General features: G+C 41.6%; 1 protein-coding gene and 1 long non-coding RNA gene across 9 annotated transcripts; both read left to right on the top strand.

The window, feature by feature from the left end:
• Positions 1-4,024: 4,024 nt before the first annotated feature.
• LOC127316531 (uncharacterized) lies at positions 4,025-5,861 on the top strand. 2 transcript variants are annotated; one of them, XR_007860511.2, is made up of 5 exons: positions 4,025-4,213; positions 4,296-4,505; positions 4,769-4,903; positions 5,012-5,075; positions 5,266-5,861. It is a non-coding gene; the product is annotated as an uncharacterized lncRNA (long non-coding RNA). The 2 variants fall into 2 exon arrangements; XR_011750816.1 differs by having other exon boundaries at positions 4,025-4,221.
• Positions 5,862-13,761: 7,900 nt separating this feature from the next.
• On the top strand, positions 13,762-18,541 carry LOC127322793 (uncharacterized). Of its 7 annotated transcripts, XR_007865124.2 has the most exons (7): positions 13,768-14,237; positions 14,456-14,572; positions 14,647-14,822; positions 15,566-15,642; positions 16,625-16,736; positions 17,390-17,539; positions 18,242-18,541. XR_007865124.2 is itself a non-coding variant. In XM_051351213.1 (6 exons), exons 3-6 carry the CDS (start codon positions 14,808-14,810, stop codon positions 18,366-18,368), a joined length of 369 nt encoding a protein of 122 aa, XP_051207173.1. In that variant the 5' UTR covers positions 13,775-14,237; positions 14,456-14,572; positions 14,678-14,807; the 3' UTR covers positions 18,369-18,541. The 7 variants fall into 7 exon arrangements, 3 of the variants coding, with proteins under 3 accessions (XP_051207162.1, XP_051207173.1, XP_051207170.1); XR_011748045.1 differs by lacking the exons at positions 14,456-14,572; positions 14,647-14,822 and adding an exon at positions 16,858-16,900 and having other exon boundaries at positions 13,762-14,237; XM_051351213.1 differs by lacking the exon at positions 16,625-16,736 and having other exon boundaries at positions 13,775-14,237; positions 14,678-14,822.
• The last annotated feature ends 1,115 nt before the right edge of the window (positions 18,542-19,656 follow it).

Genomic DNA, 19,656 nt, shown 5'->3' with positions numbered 1-19,656 from the left:
CAGAGAGGGGCCACAGGGGGCCCACACATGGTGGCGGCGCGGCCCAGGGGGGGCGCGCCGCCCTAGTGTCTGGTGGCCCCAGACCCCTTCCGACTCCGCCTCTTCGCCTATTTAAAGGTCCCTGACCTAAATCTTCGATACGAAAAAGCCACGGTACGAGAAACCATCCAGAGCCGCCGCCATCGCGAAGCCAAGATCTGGGGGACATGAGTCTCTGTTCCGGCACGCCGCCGGGACGGGGAAGTGCCCCCGGAAGGCTTCTCCATCGACACCGCTGCCATCTCCACCGCCATCTTCATCAACACTGCTGTCTCCCATGAGGAGGGAGTAGTTCTCCATCGAGGCTAAGGGGCTGTACCGGTAGCTATGTGGTTAATCTCTCTCCTATGTACTTCAATACAATGATCTCATGAGCTGCCTTACATGATTGAGATTCATATGAGTTTTGTATCACAATTCATCTATGTGCTACTCTAGTGATGTTATTAAAGTAGTCTATTCCTCCTCCATGATGTAATGTTGACAGTGTGTGCATCATGAAGTACTTGGTATATGCTATGATTGTGATCTCTTGTAGATTATGAAGTTAACTATTACTATGATGGTATTGATGTGATCTATTCCTCCTTTCATAGTGTGATGGTAACAGTGTGCATGCTATGTTAGTACTTGGTTTGGTTGTGTTGATCTATCTTGCACTCTAAGGTTATTTAAACATGAACATCGAATATTGTGGAGCTTGTTAACTACGGCGTTGAGGGTTCGTGTAATCCTACATAGTTAGTGGTGTTCATCATCCAACAAGAGGGTGTAGAGTTTAGCATCTATTTATTTATTCTGTTATGTGATCAATGTTGAGAGTGTCCACTAGTGAAAGTATGATCCCTAGGCCTTATTTCCAATACTGCTATCGTTGCTTGTTTACTGTTCTACTGCATCTGTACTGTCTGCAATATTACCACCATCAACCACACGCTAGTCCTAGGCAGCAAAGCACTTTTCTGGCGCCGTTACTACTGCTCATACTTATTCATACCACCTGTATTTCACTATCTCTTCGCCGAACTAGTGCACCTATTAGGTGTGTTGGAGACACAAGAGACTTCTTGCTTTGTGGTTGCAGGGTTGCATGAGAGGGATATCTTTGACCTCTTCGTCCCTGAGATCGATAAACCTTGGGTGATCCACTTAAGGGAAACTTGCTGCTATTCTACAAACCTCTGCTCTTGGAGGCCCAACACTGTCTACAAAAATAGAAGCACCCGTAGACATCAACATGGCAATTCACTTCGTGTTAGTTAAAAAATGGAATATAATGTGGTACATATGTTGAGAGGCATTCCTCGAGATAATGCAAGCTAGTGACTGCAACTTCTAATTTATATGTGTAGGCCATATCTAGGATCTACAATAAGATATATTCATTCAGAATTTTGGACTGCAACCAAAATGTTTACAGTGACCTGGTTTGAGGGTGGATTGATAATTCCAAAATACATACTGCATTGTGAACAAAATTTGTACCTTATGTATTTAATAATAGATGTAGAAGCCATATTTGAGTGTCCATCCCCGTCTAGTAAAGAAGTTTGACAGTATACCAGCTGCTACCAAAAATAAAATTCCACTCGATGGGTGTATTTGATTAGTATATCCAAACCTGTAACAATGACCTGGTTTATAAAAAGGGCATCATATAAGGTGATATGGACACATTTGCAAATATAACCACTGTGACTCACTATAGAAAACCCGATTCAATAAAAATATTAGCATTGACATTAGCAGATAAACAAAAGGCTTACATCCCAAAAGAATCAAAGTTCATACATACTATGGTATGTATTTAGTGAAAATCAACTTTCCATACTATATTAACACTGGTGAAAATATCTTCCATTCATTTCGTGTTTGCTCAAAAAATGCAATATAATGTTCTACATATGTTGAGAGGCATTCCTCGAGATAATGCAAGCTAGTGACTGCAACTTCTAATTTATATGTGTAGGCCATATCTAGGATCTACAGTAAGATATATTCATTCAGATTTTTGGACTGCAACCAAAATGTTTATAGTGACCTGGTTTGAGGGTGGACTGATAATACCAAAATACATACTGCATTGTGAACAAAATTTGTACCTTGTGTATTTAATCATAGATGTAGAAGCCATATTTGAGTGTCCATCCCCGTCTAGTAAAGAAGTTTGACAGTATACCAGTTGCTACCAAAAATAAAATTCCACTCGACCGGTGTATTTGATTAGTCTATCCAAACCTGTAACAATGACCTTGTTTATAAAAATAATGCATCATATAAGGTGATATGGACACATTTGCAAATATAACCACTGTGACTCACTATAGAAAACCTGATTAAAAAAATATTAGCATTGACATTAGCAGATAAACAAAAGGCTTGCATCCCAGAAGAATCAAAGTTCATACATACTATAGTATGCATTTAGTGAAAATCAACTTTCCGTACTATATTAACACTGGTGAAAATATCTTCCAAAGTTGCCCCGAGTTGACTCTCATATAGAATTGGCTATATGTATTTTTTTTATCACTGAGTAGAAAACCCAATACCTAACTGATGGATATTGATGTATCTTCGAGTCACCTTAACTCTAAATACATAGTTTGAGGCTACGAACAAATGAGCATGGTCACCTTCAAGAGAAAAGCACATGAACTTGTAAGTACCAAATGTGGACTGCTAAATGGAGATAAACGTTAGAACAAACTCTAAATAGTTGATACATGAGATGTTAGCTCCAGCTCACTATGTCTCGGCATCACACCTTGTGACATTGCAATTTTAATAATTATCAGTGGCATGTATCTAGCATACCCTCGTAAACAATATCTGGTACTGTACTGCAGTAAAAACACGGAACATGTATAGCGGAATATTTTTTGATCCAGAACCTGAGCATAGCTGCACCTAGGACCCTAGCTGCACCCTCTTGCGGAAAAGAACACACACATCACCGAAAGAAGACCAAACTCAACTTAAGATGAAATATTAAAATGTCCCCAAATAATTTTTTTTAATGTCAACTCTTGCAGATCCTCGCCTGATACATCGTCAAAAGAAAAATCTCAACTGAAACAAAAATTAGAAACCTTATAATAAAGCAGGTAAACAACATTTGTTAATATCATCGACCATTAGCAGATTAGGACCACACATAATATATTGGGCTGAACTGTTAAGATGTATATAGATATATAGATGGTGAATACTATGATAAAGGGGTACATTTAAATGTAGCACTGTAAAAGAAACAAAACATCACTTCTCTTTCGACCAAGAAAATTGAAACTTTTACACATCCGCAGCACACATCATGCTAGCTCAGAAGTTTACCTTGCTTATAGGGCACCGTAATCCAGAAGTCACCAAGCCCTTTCTTTCTCTGGTGCTGCTATATCTCCTCGTCCAGCCGGAGGCAAAGCATTTCTCCTATAAATGATCCTAGACTACCCTCTCAACCAGGCCATCTGAGAGGGGCAAACCAATCTGGTTCGTCCAATACGCATGCTACAGTAACTTCTCACACCCACTTTTCACAGCAGCCGTTGGATGCAGTGGTTTCTTTTTCACCTGCGGCTTCTCTGGATGAGTCCATGATAGCTGGGACCAGGCTCTTGCGGGGCCGACAGACAGAGATAGCGAGGCTGCTCGTTTTGTGTCGCCTTCATTCACGCATCCGCGGGGCAGAAGTGAAAACCTAGATCGCCTGGGGCACCCTCCAATCCGCCGCCTCCCTCTCTTCCCCAATCACCGCACGAGCCCTCTCCTCGCCAATCCCTAGCTCTCCTCCTCCCCCAATCAGAGCACCGTCTCCGGCCCCTCCGGCGCCACCCCATCTTTCCCCTCCGCCATCCCCACCTCCTTGCCAAGCCCCTTGCACCAGATCGACCGGGACCGCCCAAGAAACGACGACGGGAGGAATGGCGCGTTGCCACCGCGGCTCCTCCGTCGCGTGCGTCGTCGTGCGTTGAGAAGGTGGGAGGGCGCCGCCTCGGGTCGACGCCGCCGTCGCGGCTCCTCCACACCATGGCCGACGTATGCTCGGCGGCGGCCTCCGACGAAACCCTAGCCGCCGTCTTCGCCCAGATAGAGCCGGTGGAAGAGCGGCGAGCCGTTGCCGGGTGAGGGGAAGTGCTGCAGGAGCGCGTCCTGGAGGAGGCCGGCAACACAGGTGGCGAGGTCGTCGTCGTCTTCCTCTCTTTCTCTCAGCTTTCTTTACCTCTCTCATGTTTGAGCTTCTTCATTTTCAGCAGATGCAACCACTGGTGGGGTAAAGCTACCAAACATGGGAGCAAGGGTGATGAGGGACTCCTCCATGAGTGAAGCCCTTCTCTTCCTCTCAATGCCCCTCAGATCCCTCTTTCACTTTCTCTCTATCCACAGATCGGGCGACGCGTGAGACTGCAGGAGGGAAAGCAGGTGTGGCATACAGAGGAGGCACGACCACGGCCACAATCGGAAAGGTACAGTTTTTCTTATGTACATGACGCCCCCTGCGTCCATTCTACTTCTCCCTTCAGGAAATTCAGGAATTGCAGAGAGATTGGAGCCAGCAGACACTCATGTGCTCTAGAACTGCATTTATATTTGTATGTGTATTGACTATTTCTAAATTTTCTGGTCATATTCTCCATATATGGATATTTAGAGTTCTTAATAGATTTGGTCATTCTATTATTCTCATTAAAACCATTGATGTTGATGATGGTTCACTGCTATTTTTCAGCTTAGGCATGGATTTGAGAAAAAGAAGAGTCACAGGAATTTGGGTCCTCTATCTTGCATCTAGGGTTTCAGTGTACAGAAGATTCTTACCAATGGTGATAATAGGCAGCATGTGAGTTAATATTTTCCATGTCTGGTACAAGAAATCATATCTTCCACACCGCTATTTCCTTGTCTCTTGTACTCTGTTGTCTCCACACAATACTGTTTCTCGAATTCTATATCTCCTCTCTTTAAGCTACAGGCAGGAAATACAGTTGAGGGTTGCTGCCGGAGCTTGGCGTGAGTTCTTGTGATGTCATGGTGAGGTGAGAAATTTTTGTTCCTCCTTTTTATTTTCTATGCTTGTTCAGGTATTGATTGTTTCTATGCTGGTTGTGACAATCCATGGTACCTTCTTTTCCCTATATGGTTGAATTGTGGGTTCAACTGCTCCGTACAATAACCTACTGATATGAAGGTTTGTGAATGAATTTTCTTCTGGGTTGTCATTTGTAGGTTTCTAAAAGAGATTGTTGTTTCGTCCTCGATGCAGATGCAAAAGGAGAGGTACAATTTGGACTCAATGATGCATTTTTTACTAAAAGAAAATCTCTAAATAATTATTGCTGGTTATTTTTTATGATAGGTCATTTTCTCTGAAAAAAACTTTGTTAATACCACACATTGTTTGACAGTTTCTCTAAATTTGTTAGAATCAAATAGTTCCAGGTATCATGGCTCCTAGAGAAAAAAAATATTAATAGTGTACCTGCAATTTTTTCTCTTTCACTAATCCTTTGTTGTTTTATAAGTGCGGCATAATGCTTATTTATACCTCTAGCAGGGTCATGTAATTACTGTCAAGAATGCTGCCAATTCGTTGAATGCAACTAATGGTATAGATTAAAGGCCATGCTTTTCTCGGGATTTTTTTGTCGTTCCAGTGATGTGATGAGAAGCCTACCCCTAAAGTCTTGCGTTGAAGTGCATCTTTATTTGATTTGTGAAACAAGCAATGTAGTATTGGGTTATATTGAATGCAACTATCTAATTATTTCCATATTTTGCAGTTGGTGAAGGAACATAAAGTTTCAGTAAATCCATTAAAGGCTGTCAGGTATTTTCTAGCTGTGCAATGCTGTGTTGCAGTATAGGCTTTTCTTAACTTCTCTTAGCTGAGTTTTGGTTTTAACATATATTGCTTCTAATGCAACATAGTTTTTGTAAATGGAGATTCCCAGCTAATATTTACTTTGCTCCGAGAAATGATGTTTACGTATTTGCTCTTTGCAAGAATATATTGAAGCCCTAGAACTATAGGAGTGCAAAATAAGGTTAATAACCAGTTATTTAAGTTCCTGCTGCTTTGATTCTTTGACTAATAAACATGCCTGCCAATGTTCAACTCTAAAAGAATTAACATGTTTTAAATTTGATGTACTGGAAATATTTGTTGCTGTGCATTTCTTTTACAGCTATCTGCCCTAATAGCTATATTTTGCACTTTTTGAAGCTTCATTTACACAAAATTTAATTACCTTCTTCTGAACTTTCTATTGTTGCAGCTTAAGGGACTCGATGTTGAAGTTGACCCGGCATAGTGACAGACATGTAATGTACTAGCTACCATGCATGTCTTTCAACTTCTACTTTGGATATGCATGTTGTCTGTATTTGTTAGAATGCATAGCTGATTCCTGGACTAATGCATGAAAGATAGTCAATCTTCTTGTAATTTTATATATAGAATGGATAAATGAGATAATCTGGGAAAGAAATTCCACTTTAAAAGAATAGCATAGATTAGTTGACATCAATGAAGTATTTGAAAAAAAAAATCTTAGGAACAAGTGAGTTACAGCCATATAGAATGGATAAATGAGATAATCTGGGAGGGAAATTCCACTTTAAAAGAATAGCATAGATTAGTTGACATCAATTAAGTCTTTTTTTTTAAAATAAATCTTTGGAACAAGTGAGTACTGCCTATTTTTACAAGTGGTTTTGTTCTTTCTCTTGTTCTACTTCTAAATGCCTCTAGGCTACCCGGCCAACTGAGGCACTCCAGGGGGCAACTCTTCGTTGGCCGTCCGATTCACTTGGTCGTACACGTTTTCCCTCCCGCAGTGATTCTGAGTCATGCATTTTACCCTTCCCTCGTTCACGTTGGCTCAGTGGTGAGATGTCCATGACGATTGGACCCCCTTGTGAGTGGGGTCATGAGGCTGAGAGAGAAGAACAAGTCCTCGGCGTCAGTGGTTTCTCCCAACCACGGTGAAACCCTAGAGCATCGCGAGCCTCCTCCTGTCCCCAATCGGGTGCATCCTCTTCTCCCCCAGTCCCATCTCCTATTCCCCTCCGCCGCCTCTCTCATTTTCTCTCCCACGCTGGATGGAGGCAGCACGAGGCTAATACGTCTCCGACGTATCGATAATTTCTTATGTTCCATGCCACATTATTGATGTTATCTACATGTTTTATGCACACTTTATGTCATATTCGTGCATTTTCTGGAACTAACCTATTAACAAGATGCCGAAGTGCCAGTTCCTGTTTTCTGCTGTTTTTGGTTTCAGAAATCCTAGTAACGAAATATTCTCGGAATCGGACGAAATCAACGCCCAGGTTCCTATTTTTCCCGGAACCATCCGTAACACCCGAGAGCCGCCGTAGGGGAGCCCTCGGGGGCCCCACACCACACCCTGGCGCGGCCGGAGGGGGCCGCGCCGCCCTATGGTGTGGGCCCCGTAAGCCCTCCTGCGCCGCCTCTTCGCCTATATAAAGCCCCTGGATCGAAAACCCTGATGCGTTCGACGAAAACCACAGAAACCTTCCAGAGCCGCCGCCATCGCGACGCCAAGATCTGGGGGACAGGAGTCTCTGTTCCGGCACGCTGCCGGAACGGGGAAGTGCCCCCGGAAGGCTCCTCCATCGACACCGCTGCCGTCTTCACCGCCATCTTCACCGCCATCGCTGCTTCCATGATGAGGAGGGAGTAATCCACCCCCGAGGCTGAGGGCTTCGCTGTAGCTATGTGGTTCATCTCTCTCCCATGTACCTCAATACAATAATCTCATGAGCTGCTTTACATGATTGAGATTCATATGAGTTTGTATCACAATTTATCTATGTGCTACTCTAGCAATGTTATTAAAGTAGTTCTATTCCTCCTGCACGTGTGTAAAGGTGACAGTGTGTGCACCGTGTTAGTACTTGTATTATGCTATGATCATGATCTCTTGTAGATTGCGAAGTTAACTATTGCTATGATAATATTGATGTGATCTATTCCTCCTACATATGCATGAAGGTGACAGTGTGCATGCTATGCTAGTACTTGGTTTAGTCTTTTGATCTATCTTACACTAAAGGTTACTAAAATATGAGCATTATTGTGGAGCTTGTTAACTCCGGCATTGAGGGTTCGTGTAATCCTACGCAATGTGTTCATCATCCAACAAGAGTGTAGAGTATGCATTTATCTATTCTGTTATGTGATCAATGTTGAGAGTGTCCACTAGTGAAAGTGTAATCCCTAGGCCTTGTTCCTAAATACTGCTGCGTTACTACTGCTTGTTTACTGTTTTACTGCGTTACTACTGCTGCAATACTACCACCATCAACTACACGCCAGCAAGCTATTTTCTGGCACCGTTGCTACTGCTCATATATATTCATACCACCTGTATTTCACTATCTCTTCGCCGAACTAGTGCACCTATTAGGTGTGTTGGGGACACAAGAGACTTCTTGCTTTGTGGTTGCAGGGTTGCATGAGAGGGATATCTTTGACCTCTTCCTCCCTGAGTTCGATAAACCTTGGGTGATCCACTTAAGGGAAAACTTGCTGCTGTTCTACAAACCTCTCGCTCTTGGAGGCCCAACACCGTCTACAGGAAAGGAGGGGGAACGTAGACATCAAGCACTTTTCTCGGCGCTCGCTGTTGGGAGGAAAGGTAAAAAGGCACTCATACTCCGGTTCCAGGTAAAGTACTTTTCTGGCGCCATTGTGTTTGTGCTCGAAGCTATTTCCTTTAGATCCTGCAATTGCATCTTTTTGTTTCTTGTTTACACTAGTAAGGCATAATGGACAACATCTGTGAGCTTTTTATTCTATTTCCTGAGTCAAGACATGAATGGTTTAATGCGAAAATTAAAAAACCCATGGAATCTTATTTGCATGCTAGTAGCAATGATATTAGTATGAACGCTTTGAACACCATTGTTGCTAATGATATGGAAAATTCTAAGCTTGGGGAAGCTGGCTTTGATGAGCATGATATTTTTAGTCCACCAAGCATTGAGGAGAAAATTTTCTTTGATGATACTTTGCCTCCTATTTATGATGATTATAATGATAGTAGTCTTTTGGTACCACCTACTATGGAGAGTAAATTTTGTTGTGATTATACTATGCCTCCTACACTTGATGAGAATAATAATGATAGCTACTTTGTTGAATTTGCTCCCACTACAACTAATAAAATTGATTATGCCTATGTGGAGAGTAATAATTTTATGCATGAGACTCATGATAAGAATGCTTTATGTGATAGTTATATTGTTGAGTTTGCTAATGTTGCTACTGAAAGTTATTATGAGAGAGGAAAATATGGTTGCAAAAATTTTCATGTTACTAAAACACCTCTCTATGTGCTGAAATTTTTGAAGCTACACTTGTTTTATCTTCCTATGCTTGTTACTTTGCTCTTCATGAACTTGTTTGTGTACAAGATTCCTTTGCATAGGAAGCATGTTAGACTTAAATGTGTTTCTAATTTGCCTCTTGATGCTCTCTTTTGCTTCAACTACTATTTCTTATGAGTGCATCATTAAAACTGCTGAGCCCATCTTAATGGCTACAAAGAAAAGAACTTCTTGGGAGATAACCCATGTGTTATTTTGCTACAGTACTTTGTTTTATATTTGTGTCTTGGAAGTTGTTTACTACTGTAGCAACCTCTCCTTATCTTAGTTTTGTGTTTTGTTGTGCCAAGTAAAGTCTTTGATAGTAAAGTAAGTACTAGATTTGGATTACTGCGCAGTTCCAGATTTCTTTGCTGTCACGAATCTGCGTCTACCTCCCTGTAGGTAGCTCAGAAAATTAAGCCAATTTACGTGCATGATCCTCAGATATGTACGCAACTTTCATTCAATTTGAGCATTTTCATTTGAGCAAGTCTGGTGCCATTTTAAAATTCGTCAATACGAACTGTTCTGTTTTGACAGATTCTGCCTTTTATTTCGCATTGCCTCTTTTGCTATGTTGGATGAATTTCTTTGATCCACTAATGTCCAGTAGCATTATGCAATGTCCAGAAGTGTTAAGAATGATTGTGTCACCTCTGAATATGTTAATTTTTATTGTGCACTAACCCTCTAATGAGTTGTTTCGAGTTTGGTGTGGAGGAAGTTTTCAAGGGTCAAGAAAGGAGGATGATATACCATGATCAAGGAGAGTGAAAGCTCTAAGCTTGGGGATGCCCCGGTGGTTCATCCCTGCATATTCTAAGAAGACTCAAGCGTCTAAGCTTGGGGATGCCCAAGGCATCCCCTTCTTCATCGACAACATTATCAGGTTCCTCTCCTGAAACTATATTTTTATTCAGTCACATCTTATGTACTTTACTTGGAGCGTCTGTTTGTTTTTGTTTTTGTTTGTGTTTGAATAAATTGGATTACATCATGCTTGTGTGGGAGAGAGACACGCTCCGCTGCAGCATATGGACAAGTATGTCCTTAGTTTCTACTCATAGTATTCATGGCGAAGTTTCTTCTTCGTTAAATTGTTATATGGTTGGAATTGGAAAATGATACATGTAGTAATTGCTATAATGTCTTGGGTAATGTGATACTTGGCAATTGTTGTGCTCATGATTAAGCTCTTGCATCATATACTTTGCACCTATTAATGAAGAAATACATAGAGCATGCTAAAATTTGGTTTGCATATTTGGTTTCTCTAAGGTCTAGATAATTTCTAGTATTGAGTTTGAACAACAAGGAAGACGGTGTAGAGTCTTATAATGTTTTCAATATGTCTTTTATGTGAGTTTTGCTGCACCGGTTCATCCTTGTGTTTGTTTCAAATAAACCTTGCTAGCCTAAACCTTGTATCGAGAGGGAATACTTCTCATGCATCCAAAATACTTGAGCCAACCACTATGCCATTTGTGTCCACCATACCTACCTACTACATGGTATTTTCCGCCATTCCAAAGTAAATTGCTTGAGTGCTACCTTTAAAATTCCATCATTCACCTTTGCAATATATAGCTCATGGGACAAATAGCTTAAAAACTATTGTGGTATTGAATATGTAATTATGCACTTTATCTCTTATTAAGTTGCTTGTTGTGCGATAACCATGTTCACTGGGGACGCCATCAATTATTCATTGTTGAATTTCATGTGAGTTGCTATGCATGTCCGTCTTGTCTGAAGTAAGAGAGATCTACCACCATATGGTTAAGCATGCATATTGTTAGAGAAGAACATTGGGCCACTAACTAAAGCCATGATCCATGGTGGAAGTTTCAGTTTTGGACAAATATCCTCAATCTCATATGAGAAGAATTATTAATTGTTGTTACATGCTTATGCATAAAAGAGGAGTCCATTATCTGTTGTCTATGTTGTCCCGGTATGGATGTCTAAGTTGAAGAATAATCAATAGCGAGAAATCCAATGCGAGCTTTCTCCTTAGACCTTTGTACAGGCGGCATAGAGGTACCCCTTTGTGACACTTGGTTAAAACATGTGCATTGTGATGATCCGGTAGTCCAAGCTAATTAGGACAAGGTGCGGGCACTATTAGTACACTATGCATGAGGCTTGCAACTTATAAGATATAATTTACATGATGCATATGCTTTATTACTACCGTTGACAAAATTGTTTCATGTTTTCAAAATCAAAGCTCTAGCACAAATATAGCAATCGATGCTTTTCCTCTATGGAGGACCATTCTTCTACTTTTCAATGTTGAGTCAGTTCACCTATTTCTCTCCACCTCAAGAAGCAAACACTTGTGTGAACTGTGCATTGATTCCTACATACTTGCTTATTGCACTTATTATGTTACTCTATGTTGACAATATCCATGAGATATACATGTTACAAGTTGAAAGCAACCGCTGAAACTTAATCTTCTTTTGTGTTGCTTCAATGCCTTTACTTTGAATTATTGCTTTATGAGTTAACTCTTATGCAAGACTTATTGATGCTTGTCTTGAAGTGCTATTCATGAAAAGTCTTTGCTTTATGATTCAGTTGTTTACTCATGTCATTACCATTGTTTTGATCGCTGCATTCACTACATATGCTTTACAAATAGTATGATCAAGTTTATGATGGCATGTCACTCCGTAAATTATCTCGTGTTATCGTTTTACCTGCTCGGGACGAGCAGAACTAAGCTTGGGGATGCTGATACGTCTCCGACGTATCGATAATTTCTTATGTTCCATGCCACATTATTGATGTTATCTACATGTTTTATGCACACTTTATGTCATATTCGTGCATTTTCTGGAACTAACCTATTAACAAGATGCCGAAGTGCCAGTTCCTGTTTTCTGCTGTTTTTGGTTTCAGAAATCCTAGTAACGAAATATTCTCGGAATCGGACGAAATCAACGCCCAGGTTCCTATTTTTCCCGGAACCATCCAGAACACCCGAGAGCCGCCAGAGGGGAGCCCTGGGGGCCCCACACCACACCCTGGCGCGGCCAGAGGGGGGGCCACGCCGCCCTATGGTGTGGGCCCCCCAGAAGCCCTCCTGCGCCGCCTCTTCGCCTATATAAAGCCCCTGGATCGAAAACCCTGATGCGTTCGACGAAAACCACAGAAACCTTCCAGAGCCGCCGCCATCGCGACGCCAAGATCTGGGGGACAGGAGTCTCTATTCCGGCACGCTGCCGAAACGGGGAAGTGCCCCCGGAAGGCTCCTCCATTGACACCGCTGCCGTCTTCACCGCCATCTTCACCGCCATCGCTGCTTCCATGATGAGGAGGGAGTAATCCACCCCCGAGGCTGAGGGCTTCGCTGTAGCTATGTGGTTCATCTCTCTCCCATGTACCTCAATACAATAATCTCATGAGCTGCTTTACATGATTGAGATTCATATGAGTTTGTATCACAATTTATCTATGTGCTACTCTAGCAATGTTATTAAAGTAGTTCTATTCCTCCTGCACGTGTGTAAAGGTGACAGTGTGTGCACCGTGTTAGTACTTGGTTTATGCTATGATCATGATCTCTTGTAGATTGCGAAGTTAACTATTGCTATGATAATATTGATGTGATCTATTCCTCCTACATATGCATGAAGGTGACAGTGTGCATGCTATGCTAGTACTTGGTTTAGTCTTTTGATCTATCTTACACTAAAGGTTACTAAAATATGAGCATTATTGTGGAGCTTGTTAACTCCGGCATTGAGGATTCGTGTAATCCTACGCAATGTGTTCATCATCCAACAAGAGTGTAGAGTATGCATTTATCTATTCTGTTATGTGATCAATGTTGAGAGTGTCCACTAGTGAAAGTGTAATCCCTAGGCCTTGTTCCTAAATACTGCTGCGTTACTACTGCTTGTTTCTTGTTTTCTTTGCGTTACTACTGCTGCAATACTACCACCATCAACTACACGCCAGCAAGCTATTTTCTGGCACCGTTGCTACTGCTCATATATATTCATACCACCTGTATTTCACTATCTCTTCACCGAACTAGTGCACCTATTAGGTGTGTTGGGGACACAAGAGACTTCTTGCTTTGTGGTTGCAGGGTTGCATGAGAGGGATATCTTTGACCTCTTCCTCCCTGAGTTCGATAAACCTTGGGTGATCCACTTAAGGGAAAACTTGCTGCTGTTCTACAAACCTCTGCTCTTGGAGGCCCAACACTGTCTACAGGAAAGGAGGGGGAACGTAGACATCAGAGGCCGGGGCTCCAACCCGTGCAGCAGAGGCGGGGAACATAGGCGGCAGGCTGGGCGACGAGCGACGGTTGGGGTGGGCCGGTGCGGGGAAGGGAGGCTGATGGTTGTCGCGGGACCTCCGACGGCGGCGGCAATCGGATAGCAGTGGGGCTCTCTCACGCAGGCGGCTGGACGTGGTGGGGCTGGGCCGGTGCGGGTAAGGGCTGCTGCTGGTTTTTGCGGGAGCTCCGACGGCGGCGGCGGTCAGATGGCCCCGGGGCCTCCTCACGGTCGAGGCTCTCTCACGCCGCCCCTCCTCATGCGACGAGGCACAATAGGGCGGAGCTGAGCAAGGGCTTCACATGGCGCCCCCTCCTCCAGCTCCCCAAATCGAATCGGCCAAGGCACATGTACGGCAAGAGGAGGCGCCACAGCATGGTGGTGAGGCATGGCGCGCCGGAGCTGCGTCCAGGTGGATTGCGCACGAGCGAAGTCGCTGGCCTCCTCGCAGGTCCAGTGCACAAGCGCGGAGGAGCGGCGCAAACAATCTTGATGAGGCACGCGGTGAGTTTCTTCCCATCTTTCCCCTCCGCTGTGTGTGTTGCTAGATTTTCTCTTTTGAAGGATGCAAGATGCAGAAGAGGACAGCGTGAGTTTCTCCCCATCTTTCCTCCCCTCCGTTGTATGTGTGTGTTGCTAGATTGTCTCTGTTGGAAGATGCAAGATGCAGAGGTGGCTGGCGTGTACTAACAGTTCTCCTTGCTACCAATCTTCCGTGGCAGGCTGTAAGAGCTGGGACCAAGAAATAGAAGTATGAGAAATGGCAGGGTCTACGAGCTGGGAACAAGAAACAGAAGTATGAGAAAATTAGTGAGCGGAAGATCACCACTTGACTTGAGGTGTGTTCTTGTCTGCAGCAAATTCAATCATGCGTTAACCAGTTTGCATTTATTATTGTCTTTTTTAATTTCAGGCTCCTTCATAGATACCCTTCTGAATTTCAGTCATACTTCCTTTACTGCCGTTCACTACGTTTTGAGAACAATCCAGACTATCAATAGATGTGGTGTTTCCATTATTCTTCTCTCATGAAAGCCTGCAGGACCAAATCATGGTTTATAATTCCATTATGGAATGTTGGAGACGGAGGTATGAAAAGAGCCTTCAGACTGTATTTTTTTTTAAATCTTTGATGCCTTCTTAAGATCAGCATCCCGAGGGCCTTTCCTGCCAGCTCGTCATCATCTTTGATCAAGCTATTTTTATTGTTCCTGTCTCTTCTAGACGAAATAGCAAGCGGCTTAACTATGAGTACCAAAAAAACTATGAGGACAGTAGCATCTAATTTACCAACGAGTTGGTTAATAGTAGAATTTGTCTGCCACCGTAATCTAAAAGCTATATACTGAAATCAAGTTTGCTAACCCAGAACATACCTGACAGTGCTTTAGTGTACACACGTATGAGAAATTGTAAAACAAATCTACTAGCAGCACACGGATTGGTGCCCTTGAGAGTACGCACCTTGTTATTATTATTCCTATCGCTATGCTGGAGAAGTTATTTAAGCACCCAAGATATATGACTTATATCCTATAGTGATTGGTGAGTAGGTTTGATTGGTTCATAACTTATTATGTGTGAAAACATGAGAAAATATCTTCTAAGTAGCCTAATGAGTACAGGAAAACCAGGTTTCCACATCAAATTCGCTTATGAACATGTTTGCTGCTCCAACTACTGGAAGGGTGCTCTGCCCTATTTCTTGCCATAACACATCACATGGATTTTCTTCACTGCCTCATAGACCAAAATTTGAAGATATACTTTTGCTCGCTGCTGCCCTGCTTTACGGTGTGGTTGTTGGCTGATTGTTCCCTTTCACTTTGCAGGTTCTACGATTTCGTAGGTTTGTTTCTCGTTACATCCTCAACTGGGCTCTGGTTCTGTGCTCCTCTGCTTTGTTAAGGTTTGTATCATTCTTTTCCTTAATACAAATCCATCTTTGATTCCAGGACCTTTTTTCTCAATGTTTTGATACTGATGGGTTTACACAGATGTAATTTGCTACATACGGATGAAAAAATGCTTCTTGCTTCATATGTCAACACGTCCTAATCGTTAATTAACCCCTTTTTTGTGTGTTTTTCATCGAAGAAATGAAGTTTGGGAAGAAATGTAGAGATAGCAACCTTTGAGTAGGTTATTTAGTTGGAAACTGGTTATGCGATGTATCTTTGTAATGTCCATCAGTGCAATTTATTTTGATTTTGCTTTATTAGCTCTTCAGATATTTCTTGAACTGGTTATGATTTTCTTACAGTATTATGTGCTTTGCATATGTGATGAAACTTTATGCTTATAGCTTTGTTTACGGGATCCTTTTCTAGGATATGGTTTTCCTTTTGCAATTTTTTGTTTGAGGTGCTTCTAAGTTTCTGAAATAGTACCCAGAAAATGTTGAAGGTACCATGGTTTTCTTTTTCATATGTCTACTTTGCTTGTTGTCCATCTTTTGGTGCTCTACTGCCTTATCGGTGAATACCTTTCAAATAGCAGGGATACATGTTATATTTTTGCACATTGGGGGGTCCTTCTACTTTGCAAGTTGGGGGATCCTTCTATTTATTTCATAATTTTCCCAATTCTAATATGACTTGGCAAAAGCATACATCCCTCGAGTTATTTGATGTGAGATAAAATTTGTTAAAGATGTTAGTAGACGATATTATCTTTGCCGTGTTTCATTTTACTAAATTTGGCTAGCAAGGGAAGCCTTGAAAAGTAAATAATTAATTAGCAACAAAAATTTGTGACTATGTGCAACGACCATATGGCCATTGGATAGAGACGCCATAGATAGGTGGAGTGAGAGCTGTACTTAGTTTGAAACATAATCTTTGACTTCTCATGCTAATGAAAGTCTGAACACATTTGTTCTCTTTATGTAGGGTTTGGTGTTCCCAGTCAGCAAACTGGGTCAGTGATCCAACAGATAACCTTGTGGGATAGATAGCCTCTTACGAGCAGTGTCCTTGTTGTAACTTTGCTGATCATATACATGTAAGATTGCAAAAATCATTACCACTCAATAGCAATCTCTCTCCGATCACCACTTCGAGTGCATGTGAGCCTGGAGTAGTAAACTTGTTGTGTAAGTTTTTCCTTTGTAATTTTAATGCAGCGAGTGGGTCGGTTTTCTGTTGGCGGCATCCCTGATGCTAGAGGTGGGTGCGTTGTTCTGGGCCAGTGAAAGGAGAGGAGCAACAATAAAATTGATGTTCTATCAAATAATGTTTTCAAAACATATCTATTCAGGGAGATTTAATTATGGCTATAATTACTGTACTAAATGTCCATGGAGTCCTAGGAACAATGAACTTACTCTATTGAGAACTTGTTGATTTGGATGTTGGGGTTTTTTCCATGATTACTTGTAGTGTTGCCATCTCCATTCAGTTATCAGTAAAAAATAGTAGCGTCTAGGTGAATAATCACTGCTCACTGACATGCCTACAACTTTTGGGAAATGAACTTGTTTGTATGTTTAATTTAATGGCATATTAAACCTGGTGTTGCTTGTGGCCAATGATATATTGTTAGCAACTGTAAATGTTTAGTTCAATGCAATGTCATTCTTCTGAATTATTTGAGAGCTGCATATGATGTTCATATCTCGCAAGACCATTGAAGAGGTAGCACCTTATGTGTTTTAGGTACGATGGTGGCCAGATGGGGTTTGAGACAAGAGGCAAGGCTGGATGGAGCTTTGAGGGCCTCTGGTTTGGCGGCGGCATGTGCCTATCATGGAGGAAGTGGTTACAATATCCATTTGAAAGATGGAGCGGGCACAAAATAAGTTCCTGGTAAGCTTCCATATTTCTGTGCCCCACCTTTAATTCTGACCACTCAAGTTCCTGTGTTTTTTCTTATTATCTGAATTATAGATCTTGCCCTACCATAAATCCATGTATGTCTTTGCCTGAAAAGTGAACTGTGTAGGCTTCGGCTACCATAAATCCACTTATGTCTACCTCCTAAATGTCTTGGCCTGAAAAGTGAGAACTGGACAGATAATGGCTCTTCCGCTGAAAACTGGACAGTTTTTTGTTTAAGAGTTTGCTCTTCTTATCATAATCCTATTTATTTTGTGAATTTAGTTTAGATGATTTCCCTTTTTTCCATACTTGATTTTTGTGTTATGCCTATAATTATTGTACTGAATGTTCACGGAGTGGATATCTAGGAACAATGAACTTTTTGGATGTCAGGGTTTTTCCTTGATAACTTGTGGTGTTGGCATCTCCATTCAGTTCATAGTGAAAATTGTAGCGTCTAGCTGAATAATTACCGCTCACTGGCATGTCTACAACTGTTGGGAAATGAACTTGTTTGCTATGTTTAATTTAATGCCATATTAAACCTGGTGCAGCTTGTGGCCGGTGATGTTTTGTTAGCAACTGTGAATGTTCAGTTTAATGCAATGCCATTCTTCTGAATTATTTAAGCTGCAAATGATGTTTGTATCTCGCAAAACCATTGAAAAGGTAGCACCTTGTGTGTTTTAGGTACAATGGTGGCCAGATGGGGTTGAGACAAGAGGCAAGGCTGGATGGAGCTTTGAGGGCCTCCAGTTTGGCACGTGTGTCGATCTGGAAGCACCCTATTAGAAAATTACCACGAAATCATTATTGAGCTTCAACCGTTCCTAATATACTTATGGCAATATTATTATTAGATGAACCACTACCTATTTCTATCTATGTTAGAATTTATGTTATGTGTAGCTAATGGGGGACCAATCATGAGCCTCACGGTTTAAAGTCAACAAATCTCAATCCAAAACTTGCAGTTACAATATTGTCTCACTCTTAACTTTGTGCCGGGGCGCAACAAAATGAAGAGCAAAGGTTCTTTGCATTTTTTCGAAAAAAGAAACAGATGCCATGTGAACCATGTGATGTACGATTGAATGTACTATAGGGACGAATATTGAAATGCAAAGTTACTTTTTCATAGATTTTACATATGTGTTTGCAAGGTACTAAAGAAGTTAAACTTCGAGCTAATTTTTAACACTAAAATAAGATAAAATTTATGGTTTAAATTCTAACTTGATTTTGCCATTTGCGCGATAGCGCAACGGGTCATCTAGTACATACAAATATCGAGCCTTGTGCGCAAGGTAATATAGGGAGCGCCTTTCCAATCCCTATCTCTCGTGCAAGCATGCTTGCATGTGTTAGTTTTCTCCAACCTTGATAACAGATTTGAATGCCTAATTAGAAAACCATAGGCTGGAACTATATCTGAGTATCATGAGAATACAATTGCGCGAATTTTTTCACTTCTCAATCGGCTAGGCAGATTAATTATTTTACTAACTGTTGACACTAATATTTGGAAGGCAATGATACTTAGATATCGCCGGAGCATTGGACAACAGCGGAAGCCACCGGCACCATTGCAGGGACATCGAGCGGTGCCAGGAAGGACCTAATCGGGCTGAAAAAACAGAAGTACAAATTAGTAAACATTACCTGCGGTTGACAAATTATGATAAGTAACAATATTTATAAATTTCCCAGAAAGATGATCTAATCTCTGATAGACAAACATACACGTATGAAGCCTTCATACCAAGTAGATTGATTATTATTCATTCGGGCAATTCCACGCATCTCCGTGGAGTTCATCATGGATCAACAACCCCTTGGATTTAGTTGAGGAGTAGGCTCAGGGCCGGTCCATAGATTTCGAGGGCCCTAGGGCAACACGACACCAAAGGCACCTTCTTTACAATGTCGAAGCTTTTTAGGCCAGGGGGCCATGGCCCCCTACTATGGAGAATTCCTTAAAGATATATATATTTATGCTATTTTTTACATTTTATTCACAGTTTAAGTACGATTGGTGTTCTTGGCACCCCTAACAATCTCCGTCATGTTCCGCCATTTGGTTACGCATAATTTTAAAAAATATT

The sequence above is a fragment of the Lolium perenne genome, chromosome 1 (assembly GCF_019359855.2).
Source record: "Lolium perenne isolate Kyuss_39 chromosome 1, Kyuss_2.0, whole genome shotgun sequence".
Taxonomy (NCBI): domain Eukaryota; kingdom Viridiplantae; phylum Streptophyta; class Magnoliopsida; order Poales; family Poaceae; genus Lolium; species Lolium perenne.
Note: the sequence above shows the minus strand (reverse complement) of the source record. Positions and strands in the feature narration are given on the sequence as shown.